The following is a 13,743-nucleotide window of genomic DNA, read 5'->3' as shown; positions in this document are numbered from 1 at the left end:
TGTAATACAATGTTAGCAGACATGTGACATGAACCAAACTACATAGCTTTTAATGATTTTGAACTGAATCGATATGGTTTTTCCAGCTCAGATTCAGATCTGCCAACATTCCAAGGGAACGGGTGCAAGGAACTTGATTCATTTCTACTGCATCAACAATGAATTTTGCATATTCCTTACAGCATGTTTTATTTTTTTATTTGTAAATATAATGCAGCTTGACTTTTTAACATTCAGTGATAATTTGATTCAAGTGAGTTGAAACCATCTTGAGATACTAACCATTCCCTCAAAGGCTATTTTTATGAGTGATGGGGAAACCTGTGTGAGATAAAATCAAGTTGGTCAGAGAATGTGTTTGAGTGTATTACTTTTTGAAATCACACTGTTTCACTCTAACATCTACTTAAAAACAAACCACTATGTGTCTGTACCTGGTGGATCTCCAGCCATTGACAGTGGGTGCGTGGACCATCAGCTCCTTGGCACTGAAGTTGTCCTCATGACCTGAAGAGCTGACCACGATGAATCCAATCTTCCTGGGCATCCCTCTGATGGACACTGACAGAGCAGACAAGCAACAGATTGTCTTTTGTTTTTTTATTTATTTAACAAGGGTAGTCCTACTGAGATTAAGAATCTAATTTTCAAGGGAGACCTGGCCAAGGTTTTATGTATTTTGACACCAGCCTTCGGCATTACAAAAGTTGTTTTTAGATGTTCCTGCTGGTTTGTAGAAAGCCCTAGTCTCGATAGTTTTCTTGCTTTTATATGAAGAGAACGCCCCGCCAAACTCTATTCAGAAATTTGACAATTCAATGTTGCCTTATTTGTCAAACGCGCACACCTCACAGATCTCATGACATAAGGCCTTTACGAATCGTTATGGTCTAGTGGCAATTCGTCATACAAATGATGCGCCAACCAGGACAGTGTTTCAATAAATCTCAGCTTTTAGAATTGGTTCACACTGCTCGCTACCTACCGCGCTTCACGGTGTATTTTGGTGGAAGAGGATTATGGGAAACACAGCGAACCACTTTGTAAAGTCCAGATTTTATAAGTATAAAAGTATATAAGTACTGTCTGGTGTGTTGAGAGTATGCCGAATTGAACAGTGGATCTTAATGATTCGTAAAAGTTCTCACGTTATGTTCTACGAGAAGTGTATGAGAATAAGAAAAGCGAGATTAAACGGACGGATTATTGAATGGAGTTTGGCGTACCGTTCTCTCCACACATAAAAACAGAGCTATATTGGATAGAACAGAGAGCCCCTGTCGACTTAAGGACGTGGGGGGGCAGACCACCGCATTAGCTAAGTACTCAGCCAGACAGCTAGCTAACGTTAGTTCTGTAGTTGCTATATTTTCACCAGCTAGAATCCTATAAATGTACTGACAACTGATATGCGACATAACACCCCTGTCGTTGGTAAACGGTCTAAAGTAAGTGGAAGTTTTACTGCATGTATTTCAAAGATATCTTACCACTAACATCACCGTAATGTTGACAGGTCGCAGTCCCATTTCATCTCCATAACCACCGCTGACAACAACTAGCGGGGACATGCGCAATGGCAGTATTATGGTCACTCGCAAGGAATTGTGGTCAATGAAGTTTCTACATGTGCAAATAACTTTCAGCATCAATAGCCACTTCACGCAGCCATTTCGCAATAAAACCCACTTATTGTTGGTTGCATTATAGTTATGCGTACATGTTGCGACGAATGACAGTATCGATAAGCTTCCAAATATACGTTTTGACAACTTCTTCCTGGTGGTCTGGCAAAGCAGAGCAACGTCAAGCAGCCAGAGTTAGCGATAATACCGGAAGTTAAGCGATTTTCCATTCAAAATAAAAGCCTAATGATTGCGTCGTTAAAAACTAAATAAACATTAGGTTGTGCAAAACAAACAGACAAACAACTGTGATAATATATATATCATCAATTGATCTGTTCTTTATTAAATATGTTCTTTAAATTCAGTACTTTGCAATGCTCCAAAAAACGTTGCAGTTATCATTTATGCATAACATATCATTTATGTTGAAGATTTCGATCGGAAGTTTTATTTTTTGTTGTCCTCGCTGACTTGACAAGTGTAGTCACGCTGTTACAGACGCGTGCAGTAGGTGGCAGCATGGAGCTCTAACGTTGGTTGCGGTCCGACGGTAAACCAGAGAAGAAGAAGACTTGACAAGTGGTGCTTAGCAGCAGCATGGATGACTTGGAGAAATGGCCAGAAATAGACAAAGCGGCGAAAGAGAAGAGACGTGAACTGGTTTTACAGGGCACGGCGGTCGACAGCAGAGTCTCCTCTAATGGGGGACTCAGTTCTGCCATCTTTTCCCTCACGCTGCTGAATTATCTTGAAGTTAGCCAGTGTCCGAGTTTGACAGAGATCCACGAGGACATCAAACATCTAACAAACCTCCAAAGCCTCATCCTCTGCAGGAACAAGCTGGCCTCCATCCCGAAAGTCATCGGTAGTCTCGGCTCCCTGAAGGTTCTGGACCTTTCAGTCAACAGCCTCCGAGTTTTACCAGAGGAAATCACCCGGCTCGGGGAGCTCAACACGCTCAATGTGAGCTGCAACAGCCTGGAGTCCCTGCCCGAGGGACTGAGCCAGTGCATCAAGCTTTCCACCATCAACATCTCCAAGAACCACATCACGGGATTCCCCGCTGACTTCTACTCGGACCGGCTGGACCTCCTCAGCACCGTGGTCGCCTCGGACAACTCTATTGAAGAGCTGAGCGGTGATGTTCACAAGCTGTCCGCTCTGAAAGTAGGCCGAACATTTTAGTGTTCCCTTGCTTATCGGCACACATAGACACCTGATATAACACGACATTTTCAGAATGAGTAGAACCTGCTCTTCAATTCGGCATACACCCAAATACACCAAGCGGCAGTTATTTAAATAAAACCTCTACTTTTTGAATTACTTCCCCATTCTTCCTCTCCTAAAGTACCGCTACACCGTGGAGGGCGGTAGCAAACAATGTTAATAACCAATGCTTTAAATTGACATTTAATTGAAATTAAGTGCTGCTAGGTGGATTAGAGGTATGCCGAATTTAAGAGGAGCTATTTGTTAAAGGTCTTCAATCATATTTTACGAGTATATTTGCCGACACGCAAGGCAACATTAAACTGTCAGATTATTCAATGAGTTTGGCTTGTCTCTCCATACGACAGAGAACGGCAAGTAGCGAGGCCAAAGTGCAAAATGTTTTTACAAAGTCTCTACATCTAATAGCATTGTACACCAAAACGTCCAAACCTGCTAAAATAAATAGACTAAATTTAGATAAAGATATTGTCGTAGAATAGTTGTTCCCCAAAGTGGCAGAAGTAAAGTCCTCAGACACGTGAATCAGCTTTTAAAGATCTTTATTCAAGTACCAAAGACCTGAGTGGTTCTGCAGAAGAACTGAACTCATGGTCAAAACACAATACTTTTATACAGTTTCAGTTTGACTCAACTTTCTGACATGATCCCTCCTATTCTACCAATAGAATCTGTCTGCACATAGTCACTGGTGGATATTCTTACTTTCCCGAGGTGGGGGCCGAGAGTTAAAATATACTGGTAGAGAGGATGTCTCAACTACAGTATATTTCCACTACAATATTATTATTTGGTCAATGTTATAAATTATTAGGTCACCAAACTATCAGTTTAGAGGGAACATTGGTCCTGATGCTTCCTGGTGTGACTTTTAAAGATATGGGTTCCAAATAGACTTTTTGCTTGATCTTTGCTCTCCATTATAATGATAAAAACAACTGCTGACTTAAGACTAAGGTCTGGAGTGCCGCACCTTGCCACACCCAACTGATGCTTATGTCTGTCTCCCCAGATGTTGGACCTCTCCAACAACAAGCTGAGCGAGATCCCCGCAGACCTGAGCGACTGCCCCAAGCTGAAAGAGATCAACTTCAAAGGCAACAAGTTCAAAGACAAGCGTCTGGAGAAGATGGTCAACGGCTGCCAGACCAAGTCCATCCTGGACTACCTCAGAGCCGGCGGCAGAGGGAAAGGAAAGGGAAGGCAAGGAGAGGACGGGGACGACGCGGAGGGGGGGCGAAACGCAGACAAGAAAAAGAGGCAGAGGAAGAAGAAGAGGGCGGCGGACGACGAGGACGAGGAAGAGGAGTTGAACAAGCTGGTGGTGAAGGTGCTGCACGTGTCGGACGCCCCCGCGGCGCTCACGGTCACAGTGAGCGGGGAGGTGAAGGACGTCCGGCCGTACTTGGTGTGCTGCGTGGTCCGGGGCATGAACCTGAAGTCCGGGAACGCTCTCAAGAGGTTCCTGATGGCCCAGGTAAGGTCAAACTCAAGACCCGAGTCACAGTTTTATTTGTTTGAGACTTGACTTGATGCAAGAAGAGAAGACTTGAGACTTGACTTGACTTGGGTTCTGGTGACTTGGGATTTGACTCTGACTTGTACTTTGATGACTTGAAAAGGTTTCTAAAGTCTTGACTTGAGATCTTGTGTTTGTGTAAATGACTTAGATTGAAAGTGATGAGATTTGTTCCAGCAGACGACTGAATTTAGATTCTGTTTTCTGAATTTGGATGGAATGATTGAATTTATTGAAGCTGAAACTGATTCTAGAAATCAAACTCATGATGCTCTTACCACGTTTTTATCCTATTAAAACCATATTGCATTGAAACGTCCTAGATATTTAGTTTTCTTTAATATATTAAATTGATACTGGACTCTTGATTTGTTCTGACTTGACTTGCTGTTCTACATTTAGACTTGAGACTTGACATTAATGACTTGGACTTGACTTTGTAATCTACATTTAGACTTGGGACTTGACATTAATGACTTGGACTTGACTTGGTAATCTACATTTAGACTTGAGACTTGACATTAATGACTTGGACTTGACTTGGTAATCTTGGTAAACTTGACTTGAGACTTTTGCCTCAAGACTTGAGACTGGTAACACTTCTGTGCATAACTCAAGAGTATTACCACTTCACCAAAAAAAAAAAAAAAACACCCCCCTGTTGTTTTTCCAGACCAAGCTTCATGATGACTTGTGTGGTAAAAGGACCACTGCAACCATCGCAACTCATGACATGCAGCTTCTCAAGGCTCCACTGGTGTACGACGCCAAGCCCCCTACCCAGCTGAAGGTATCCTACTATTAAACATACCATTTATGCCTTAAATTCAGCTTTAGAAGTCTATAAACTGTTGCGGTGTCGTGGTGCGCTGTCTTTCCGGTGCGAAATCAAGCCCTGCCACGCAAAAACCTAACACGTTCTGATCGGACTAGAGTCGTTCTCATTTCTCTGGTTATATCGGTCGCTGTGTACTTCAGTGTAGTTGTCGATGGAAAGCTGTTAAAAAGCCTCAGATCGAACACGATGATGACACTGTTCTGTTAGATCGTGCCGCTGGGCCGGAAGGAGATAACGGCCGTGGAGCTGATGAGGCAGCTTCAGCTGGAGGCCGACGAGCAGAGGAAGCAGAAGAAGAGGCAGAACGTCTCGGGCCTCCACAAGTCAGTACAACACACGACTCATACATAACATTCGTTTTGTCTCATTGTGTGTGTGTGTGTCTTTAAGTTTTGAAAGTTACTGCTTAGTTGGAGTTGGAGAAGGTGATGTGAATGAGATTTTTTTGTGCAAATAATCAATTGATTTTCAAAATATATTAAAAAGACCAACAAGATATGTACACAAAGGTACTCACAAACAACCAGATAACACTTTACTTGAAGTGGTGCTTATGAGGCAACATTATAAACACATTGTGAGTGCATTATGATTATTATATTCAGAGCGTGCTACAATAAACACTGCAAAAAATGTAGGGAGTTGAACATTTTATGGGAAAGCTGTATAGTCAATGACATGATTTTTAAATTTAATGTAATCTGGGATGTTTGTCTGATGATCATATTGTAAGAAAAGTTCATCTCTGCTTCTAACGGGTTTATAATCTGCTGGTAATGAATCACAAAGCACTTCATGTAAGGTGTTATTGAAAGACAGATTCCTCTGAAGTGGAAGCAGGCACGGCCTCCCGCTCGCACTATGACAATGAGATTTTTGGATGTCATTATTTCCCAGGAACAATACAACCACTATTCTTTCCTGTCTCTGTTTGGAGGGGATTTTGGTGCGGGTTGTCGGCACAAAGAAAACATTCTTTTATCCAGCATTTCCTTTGTTTGGGGCTCAGCTCCAGCATGATGAGCAGGCTGTTTTTTTTTTTTTTGTTTGTTTCGACACATGAGGGCAGTATAACACTTTGAAAATGAGAATACCAATATGTTTCACAGCACAGCTTTTTAGCCTGCATAGTGCCATTTTTACAAGCAAGAGTTTTTGGGAATACATTGTGAATGCATGATAATGATTTTAATCAGAGCATGATATGATAAACATATGGTTAATGATGTGATATTGTAAGTAAAATTCATCCATGCTCCTAATAGGCTTATAATCTGCTTGAAATGCATCACAATGTGCTTCAAGTAAAGTGCTACCGAGGCTTTATGAGTTCCTGTCAGTTCAATTATATAGCCAAAGTTAGATTGGTATTACACACACCAACTGCAACCACACTGTGGTTTACAGTTGAATGCTACAACCTTTCATTCCTCCAAGCTTAATCTTAACTGTGTGTATCATTGAATGCATGTTAACCTTCTTTTCCAGAGAATGTCACCTAAGCTCATCCAGAATTCATTATATAATATATCATTATATCCACATTACTGATGATTATTTATCAAAAGTCTCATTGTGTAAATATTTTGTGAAAGCACCAATAGTCATCCCTACGATATTGTCGCAATATCAATATCGAGGTATTTGGTCAAAAATATTGTGATATTTGATTTTGTCCATATCGCCCAGCCCTAATTTAGATTTAGATTTAGATTTGGAAGATTTTACCGATCACATTTAAAGCATGACTAGGTCTGGGCCCAAGCTACATTGCAGATTTCTAAGTTCCCTATGAGCCAGAGCCTTGCCGATTGATTGGAACTGTCCTCATGCTAGACTCGAGACTAAAGGTGATTGATTCAGTGCTCAGTCTAGACTCAAGACTAAAGGTGATTTTGCCATCAGGCCTCCTAGACTGTGGAACGACCTGCCTTTGTAACTTAGTGTGTTTAATTCAGTGGCACTCATGAAAACCCCCTTGTTTTGTTACTCATGTTTTCTTTCATTTCTCTGATTTATTTTTGCACACTTGTTTTTGAATGTGACTGAACTGTTATCTTATTTTATGCATTTTACTATTCCTTGTTTTATGTTTTGTAAAGGATTTTATGAACTCTACTTCTGGATAACTGCAAGAACAATCTATTTTATTTTAATGTTTGTATGTTACAGATACCTGCAGCTTCTGGATGGCAAAGCACTCTACCCCTGCCTGCTGGACGCAGATGGACATGTGATCTCATTTCCACCGATCACCAACAGTGAGAAAACCAAGGTGTGTGTGTGTGTGTGTGTGTGTTTGATCTTAATCTGACCATAGACAGTTGTCTTTCTCACAGGTCACTGGTTAAGTCATTCTCAACAGTTAAGCAGCCAAAACTGGAATTGAATCTGTTTTTAAGGATACCATTATGTAAAGCAATCCTGACATAATGTTATCCAAAGATCTTAAACACCTCAGAGTTTTTTGTTGCTTTTTTATCGGACTTTGTAATGACTGACTAGACAGGAATACCGGATACAAACACAAATTATGTTTTATTGCTACCGGAATTAGGCTATGCTTCCTTCCTCAGATAAGAGAGGAGGTGAAATTAAATGCTGTCAGAGATTTGGATAGGATACAGTCGAGCTGATGTTGACAAAAATGACAATGAACCCAACGATCCCACCGAATATGCAAGGTGGTTTTTGTCTAATTGGAATCCAAGTCATATCTGTTGCCATATATTTAAATGGAAATAATATACATTGTTACAGATCAGGAAGACGACCAAAGAGCTGTTCCTGGAGGTGACGAGCTCCACCAGCCTGCAGACCTGTAAAGACGTCATGGACGCTCTCATCGCAGTAAGCTTCGCTCTTTCTCTGTTGATTTATGCTGAAAAAATTAAAAAAATTAAGACGGCCACCACTTCGGTTAGCTATTCTGTAAGTTTTGCACTTAGAAAATCTGAATTATTCAAGATTTTAAGTCACTTTGTAAACTGATTCAGTACATTGCAAATAGGTTTAGACCAATATATGAGGCAGATATTGGCTTTTTATTAAAAAATGACATCTGGTCCAGTCAGTGTTGTCCACCTCTGATATGATGCAGTTTGATTGATTAAATATTTTATTGTAGAATTGATACTACACTGGTTGTCCATGGGGAGAAGTGAACCTGAACTGATTCTGATGAGACCATTTTTATCAGATTCCACACAAGCATGCCTGATATGTTTTTAGTCATTGTTATAATTATCCTGGGTTTCAATGGAGAGTTTTAGTGTCCCGTGTTCTAAATGCTGTTTCAGAGGCTTTTCCACCTTCTGACAAGAATACAAATACTTGAAGTTTCTGATTTGAATTTTTGAATGATTTAAAGATATTGAATATATCGCCACTCTCAATCCCAAAAAAGACAGCCTTCAAAAACCCACCTCAGTCTTAACCCTAAGTTCCATGTTATTTTCACAAACACAAGCACACAGATCCAGGAACTCTCCATTTTCAAGTGACTTCAGATTACCGACCCTCTCGCAAGAACAGAGAGGTGTGTGTGTGTGGGGGGGGGGATGAGGAAAACTGTCAGGGCAGCAAGGTCCGTTGACGTCTGACCCCCCCCCCCCCCCCCCCCCCCCCTCCTGTCAGTGGAAGAAGTGAGCTCACCGTGGCAGGCCGCCCCGTCCCGTCGGGTGTACAATGTCACCGACTGACACACAAAGCTCACAATACCGCCGCTGCAACTCTAGAGCCGCGGCCGGCACTGTTGCACACACCGTCGACCTGTTTGGGTGACGTCCACGTCTAAACAGATCGAAGGAGACGGATCATATCGGGACTCTTTCTGTCTTTTTTTTTTTTATTGATTCTGACCAATGTAACCCGGAATACGCCTCAGCTCCCCCATGACCCTGAAAAGGAATGAATGAAAAAAAACGAATGGAACGCATGAATGAATGAATGATGTGACCCCTAGTGACAACCGGACAATTACTCCTCGCCATCACCGAGAACGCAGCCTGTCACAACTGCTAAACAATCCCGTCTTAATCCCTTTCCCCCACTTGAATAGAGCTTTAATTAAATGACCGGTGATGTGAAATTAGATGGAGTCGCAGAGGAGCTCTTAAACGGAGAACGTGACTTTGGAAATTGAAACCGCAGGTTTAGGTTTGCAAGGACGCGCAACTCATTTCCTGCTCCGAAGAACCAGTCCTGATATTTCCACAATCTCGCCGACAGATCGCATACCCCCACTACTGAATATTTTAGCAACGTAAACAAACGTGAGGATTCATCTGGGAGAGATGTTTGGGCTACGGTTAGCCAGGTCTGCCACAGTTTCATTAGGTCAGATGCGTTAAAGGAATTGAGGAAAATCTTTGTATGTACTGTATGTATATGGTAGATATATTTGAAATCCATAAATAAGTTTATGTTATAGTTTGGTCAATATTGGCCTTTTCAGTTCCGGTCCAGTCAGTGTGATCCACCTCTGATATGATGCAGTTTGATTGATTACATATTTATTATAGAATTGATCAATACTACACTTGGTTGTCTATGGGAAGACCTGAACGGATTCTAATGAGACATTTTGATCAGATTCCACACCATAGTAGTATGATTATACTTAGTTTCAATAAGTTTCAATGGAGAGTTTTAGTGTCCCATGGTCTAAATGCTGTTTCAGAGGCTTTTCCAACTGAATACTTGTCATTTTTTGATTTTTTTGTCATGAAAATGATCAAATTTAAAGTTATGAATTATTGTCTATTGGCAGCTTCAGTACAAAAATATTGTATCAGCCTTCAAACAACAATATCAGTCTAACCCTAATATCTAAACCATAACTGTATTTTGTCTTGAGAACTTTTGGGAGAATTATACTACCTGTAGAGCAAAGAGAGATTCTCATGAACAAACCAAGAATTATCACACATTTAACAGGCATTTCCCATGTTTTTTCCACAGAAAATGGCGGAATTGAACAAATTCACAGCAGAGCATAAGGAGGAGGCCGGGTCGGACGGGGAAGGAGAGGCGCCTCCCGACCCGGCCGCCGACGGCGACACCTCGAGCGAACTGATCGTCCAGCAGATTCGAACGGTCGACCAAGACGGGAACCTCAAGGTGGTCTACCCATCGAAGACCGACCTCTCCAACGACGTCAGCAACTTGACCGTCGTCTGGTAGTCGTACTGTCCGTAACCTCTGTTGTTTACACTCATTCACATGCTACACTAATTAATCCTGCGCAGATCCGAAATTAAGGCTGAATTTATGAACACGCATTTGTAAACCTACAGGAATCCTGTTCAGCAAAGAAAACCTGACTATGGGATTGTTTGTGTCATTCAGGCAAAATCCTGCAGAAGTTTGATTTCGGCATAATATTAGTTGTTAATAAATGTAAACCGTTTAATTTACCAGCTGTCTGAACCACATACAGGCCTGTCTAGGCTAATGGTGTTGACAGTTTTGATCCTGTTGGCACTTCCTGAGAGCATGCTAAAAATGACGTAAGTTAAACGTTTATATAACATACACAAAATATTAATTTTTGTATACTTGTTTTTGTATTACTTCCAAAATCATGTCTTTTTGTTTTTGTTTGTTTAACATGTACTGTACTGTGGACTGGTCACTAATCTGGATTAGCGGAGACTTTCTATGACAAATTTTGGTTTATAAACATAAAGCATTTCCATTTACCCTTTTAGCAGCAGGGAATAAAGTCTGAATGAGTCTTAAAAATAAACTTTAACTTCAACGGCCAGAGGCACAGGTGGTTTTCATTCAATTATGTATTTCATATGGCACATACGTGGTTTACAGTTTTTTTTTCCCCAAATATGAATTCCTAAAAGTGGTCATCCTTGAGTTCCTCATTTTTTTATTTTTTTTTATTTAGCCTCTATCTTTGGTGCTAAACGTTCATTGCTGTGGTGTTTCTGCACTGCACTTGAGATCACCTGTCAATCAAACGGTGTGTCCAGTACTGTGTCGTCTTTCTTCTTGGATTTTCTGTTCATGAAGTTTGAGTTTCTGTGGGTGGAGCTCTTTTCTTTGTCTGTTTGCTGCTCATGCTAACTACCCAGTTCTTCTTCTATTTATTCCAAACAAACCAGAAAGTAAAACGCATCACTTTCACGGGACAGAGCTACCAGACACCCGGTGTTTAGAACAGCGAATGGAAAAGCTTTTATGAACTGACTATACGTTGAATCAGTATTGTGTTATAGCAATCGTAAACAGAGAGTAGCAAAACAGACGTTTATTTCTATGATAAATGTCATCCATTAGTAGGTAATCATTTGGAGGTTGTGTGTCCAGGATGCATGGCTCTTTGTCAACTGTGAAAGAGCTTAGGTATTCACAGGTAAACTAGAAAGCGTATGGGTACTGTTACAGATCGAGTGACTGCTCAGGGTTGTGTGTGCGTGTGTGCGAGGGAGGCGTCTCGAAGAGACGGGCAGTATATAAGAAAGTTGCCGGTCAAGCGTGTCCGTGTGCGTCAAAGATGGATTAGTTTGCCTGACAGAAGATGCACGCTTTCATTTAAAAGCAACAACCTGTCGGAGCTATGAAAAGTACACACCGAGTACTTCAGAATAAGCAAGCTTGGTCAGATTTAAACAGGAATCGGAGGTTCAGCCGATGGGGATTGAACGTCACGGAGAGGAAAAGTCAGTGCTTGGAGATTAACGTCCAACGGATTGACAGGCTGAGCATTGCGAACGTCAAGACAGCACGAACATCCACAAACTTTCAACCAGCTGCAAAATCAGCCAACCCTGCACACCTCCTGGCTCGGTCAAGACACTTCATGGTTCAGACTAAACCGAGACCAGTTTCTACTGCTTCAGTCCACCGCGACATCCCGTTACCACCTATCAGTGGATCAAGAATCATCTCTGGCAAAGTGGAGCGCACTTCTGTACCATTACACACCGAGCGGTCAACCTTAACAAATGGAAGCAATACCCAACTATCAGTTTCTAGTGTGATGAAAGAAAATACAGTGTTTCATGTGTCGGTTGCCCGGTGTGGGAAAGGACTTCAGAGGTCTAATAAATCAAATAAAATCAGTGGTACTCTTGCAGTACGAAACAAAGCGGCCGTCCAGCATTCCGAGACTTGCCCTAGACTTATAAAAAGGCCTTTTGATGCCCAGCCAGCTGTGACATTGACTCCAGCACCGGTGGACCCTACAGTAAGTCAAAAGAAGAATGACGTTAGTGACCCCAGTGCCAATGACAGCGGCATGGTGATGCCAGTCGGGATTAAACGCGACGCCAGTCTCTGTGAAGCGAGGCAACAAAGAGATTTGTGCTCCGATGATTCGGCTATTGAAACAGAATCTCAGTGCTCAGAAGACAAAGGGCATCCAAAGACTGGCAGAGGCTCCCTTTGCCTTGATAAGGACGATGAGTACTACACGGACCAGAGGATCGCAGAATGGGTCCTGGAAGTCAATTCCAGTCTCTTCTCCACGTCAAATGATGAGCTGAATAGCTCAAATCCTGCAGAGGAGCAAGACGTGGCTACCATAAAGATAATCTACAACGGAGATTGATTAGATAAATGTTTTTGCTGTCACAATATTGAATGTATGTACATTAGGCATAGCATCACATCATTGGAATGTAATTCAAATAGCGGATATAAATGTATTTACACCAATATAATCATACAATCAACTTTTTTTGCATATTTTTATGCCATAATTTCATATTGGTTGTAATATTATTTCCTTCTTTCCAAAGATCCCTGGCCTTCAGGAGGCTGAGGATTGTTTGGATACTTTAAGCACTCCTATTACCTTTCCGCTTTGAAATTCAATCTAGACATCACTGAGGCACGGTTGTCATAGCCCAGTTTTATTGAGACAACAAAAGATTACATACAGAATAGAGATTCCATGTAGATTATTTACATACTCTTACAAACATCATTTCTAATTTTCTTACATCAAAAAAAATGATTTCACCAGAAATTCAGACCCTACACTTGGTCCCTGCGATATACCATGCTAATTTTTAATCCATAGTTTTAAAATAATTTATTGACCATTTCTCTTAAAACTTTAATTATCTGCCTGACTTCTGAAACACGGTGGATTTGACTTCCCTTCAGCATTAAAAATGCTTCATTTGTGACTGCTGATGTCAAAAAGCATAGCCTTTTGGTTCATCCAGAACGTCCATATGCAAGCTCTTTCCTTCCTGGCTAGACTCCACAGTCAGCACCTATGGACGTAGTATCCAGTGACGTATCCTATGATGTAAATGGACACCAGTGCAGCCAAAGCTCCTGCCGCCTTCACCACTACTCCGGTGTTGCCGGTACACACGCTGTGGTAGAGCCTTTAAAAGCAAGAAAAGGAGAGGCAGAGTCAGGTCAAATATGTTAAGGACAGACCAATGTTATTCTGATATTACATAATGCCCCTGTTTCACCATGTTGTCACTACTGTTGTGAAATGGCTGTAGAAGTCTTACAAAGCCTGCCAATACTCTTATTTTGCATTTGAC

General features: G+C 41.4%; 2 protein-coding genes across 2 annotated transcripts in view; one reads left to right on the top strand and one right to left on the bottom strand.

Annotated features, from left to right (window-relative positions):
- cep104 (centrosomal protein 104) overlaps window positions 1-1,530 on the bottom strand; it is a 31,510-nt gene extending 29,980 nt beyond the window's left edge. The window contains exons 1-2 of the mRNA XM_071525073.1: window positions 1,491-1,530; window positions 435-561 (exon numbers count right to left, since the gene is read on the bottom strand). Of these exons, the coding sequence (XP_071381174.1) occupies window positions 435-547 (113 nt within the window). The 5' untranslated portion in view covers window positions 548-561; window positions 1,491-1,530. The remainder of the gene's footprint in view (window positions 1-434; window positions 562-1,490) is intronic.
- A 667-nt stretch (window positions 1,531-2,197) lies between these two features.
- Window positions 2,198-11,014, top strand: lrrc47 (leucine rich repeat containing 47). The gene is made up of 7 exons (XM_071525076.1): window positions 2,198-2,795; window positions 3,874-4,338; window positions 5,054-5,170; window positions 5,426-5,541; window positions 7,391-7,493; window positions 7,979-8,068; window positions 10,181-11,014. The coding sequence occupies exons 1-7, from the start codon at window positions 2,226-2,228 to the stop codon at window positions 10,400-10,402; spliced, it is 1,683 nt and encodes a 560-aa protein (XP_071381177.1). The 5' UTR covers window positions 2,198-2,225; the 3' UTR covers window positions 10,403-11,014.
- The last annotated feature ends 2,729 nt before the right edge of the window (window positions 11,015-13,743 follow it).

This window comes from Centroberyx affinis, unplaced genomic scaffold (assembly GCF_046629955.1).
Source record: "Centroberyx affinis isolate AG114_WGS23_722 - 3 ecotype Tasmania unplaced genomic scaffold, CSIRO-AGI_Caff_v1 ptg001262l_1, whole genome shotgun sequence".
In the NCBI taxonomy this organism is placed as follows: Eukaryota; Metazoa; Chordata; class Actinopteri; order Beryciformes; family Berycidae; genus Centroberyx; species Centroberyx affinis.
Note: the sequence above shows the minus strand (reverse complement) of the source record. Positions and strands in the feature narration are given on the sequence as shown.

What these genes read in the sequence shown, in the direction of transcription:
- lrrc47 (XM_071525076.1), top strand. Translation starts at nt 2,226, where the DNA reads ATGGATGACTTGGAGAAATGGCCAGAAATAGACAAAGCGGCGAAAGAG. An exon ending in AGAGGTTCCTGATGGCCCAG is followed by an intron (nt 4,339 to 5,053) that starts GTAAGGTCAAAC and finishes TTGTTTTTCCAG; the next exon opens with ACCAAGCTTCATGATGACTT. An exon ending in TCATGGACGCTCTCATCGCA is followed by an intron (nt 8,069 to 10,180) that starts GTAAGCTTCGCT and finishes TTTTTTCCACAG; the next exon opens with AAAATGGCGGAATTGAACAA.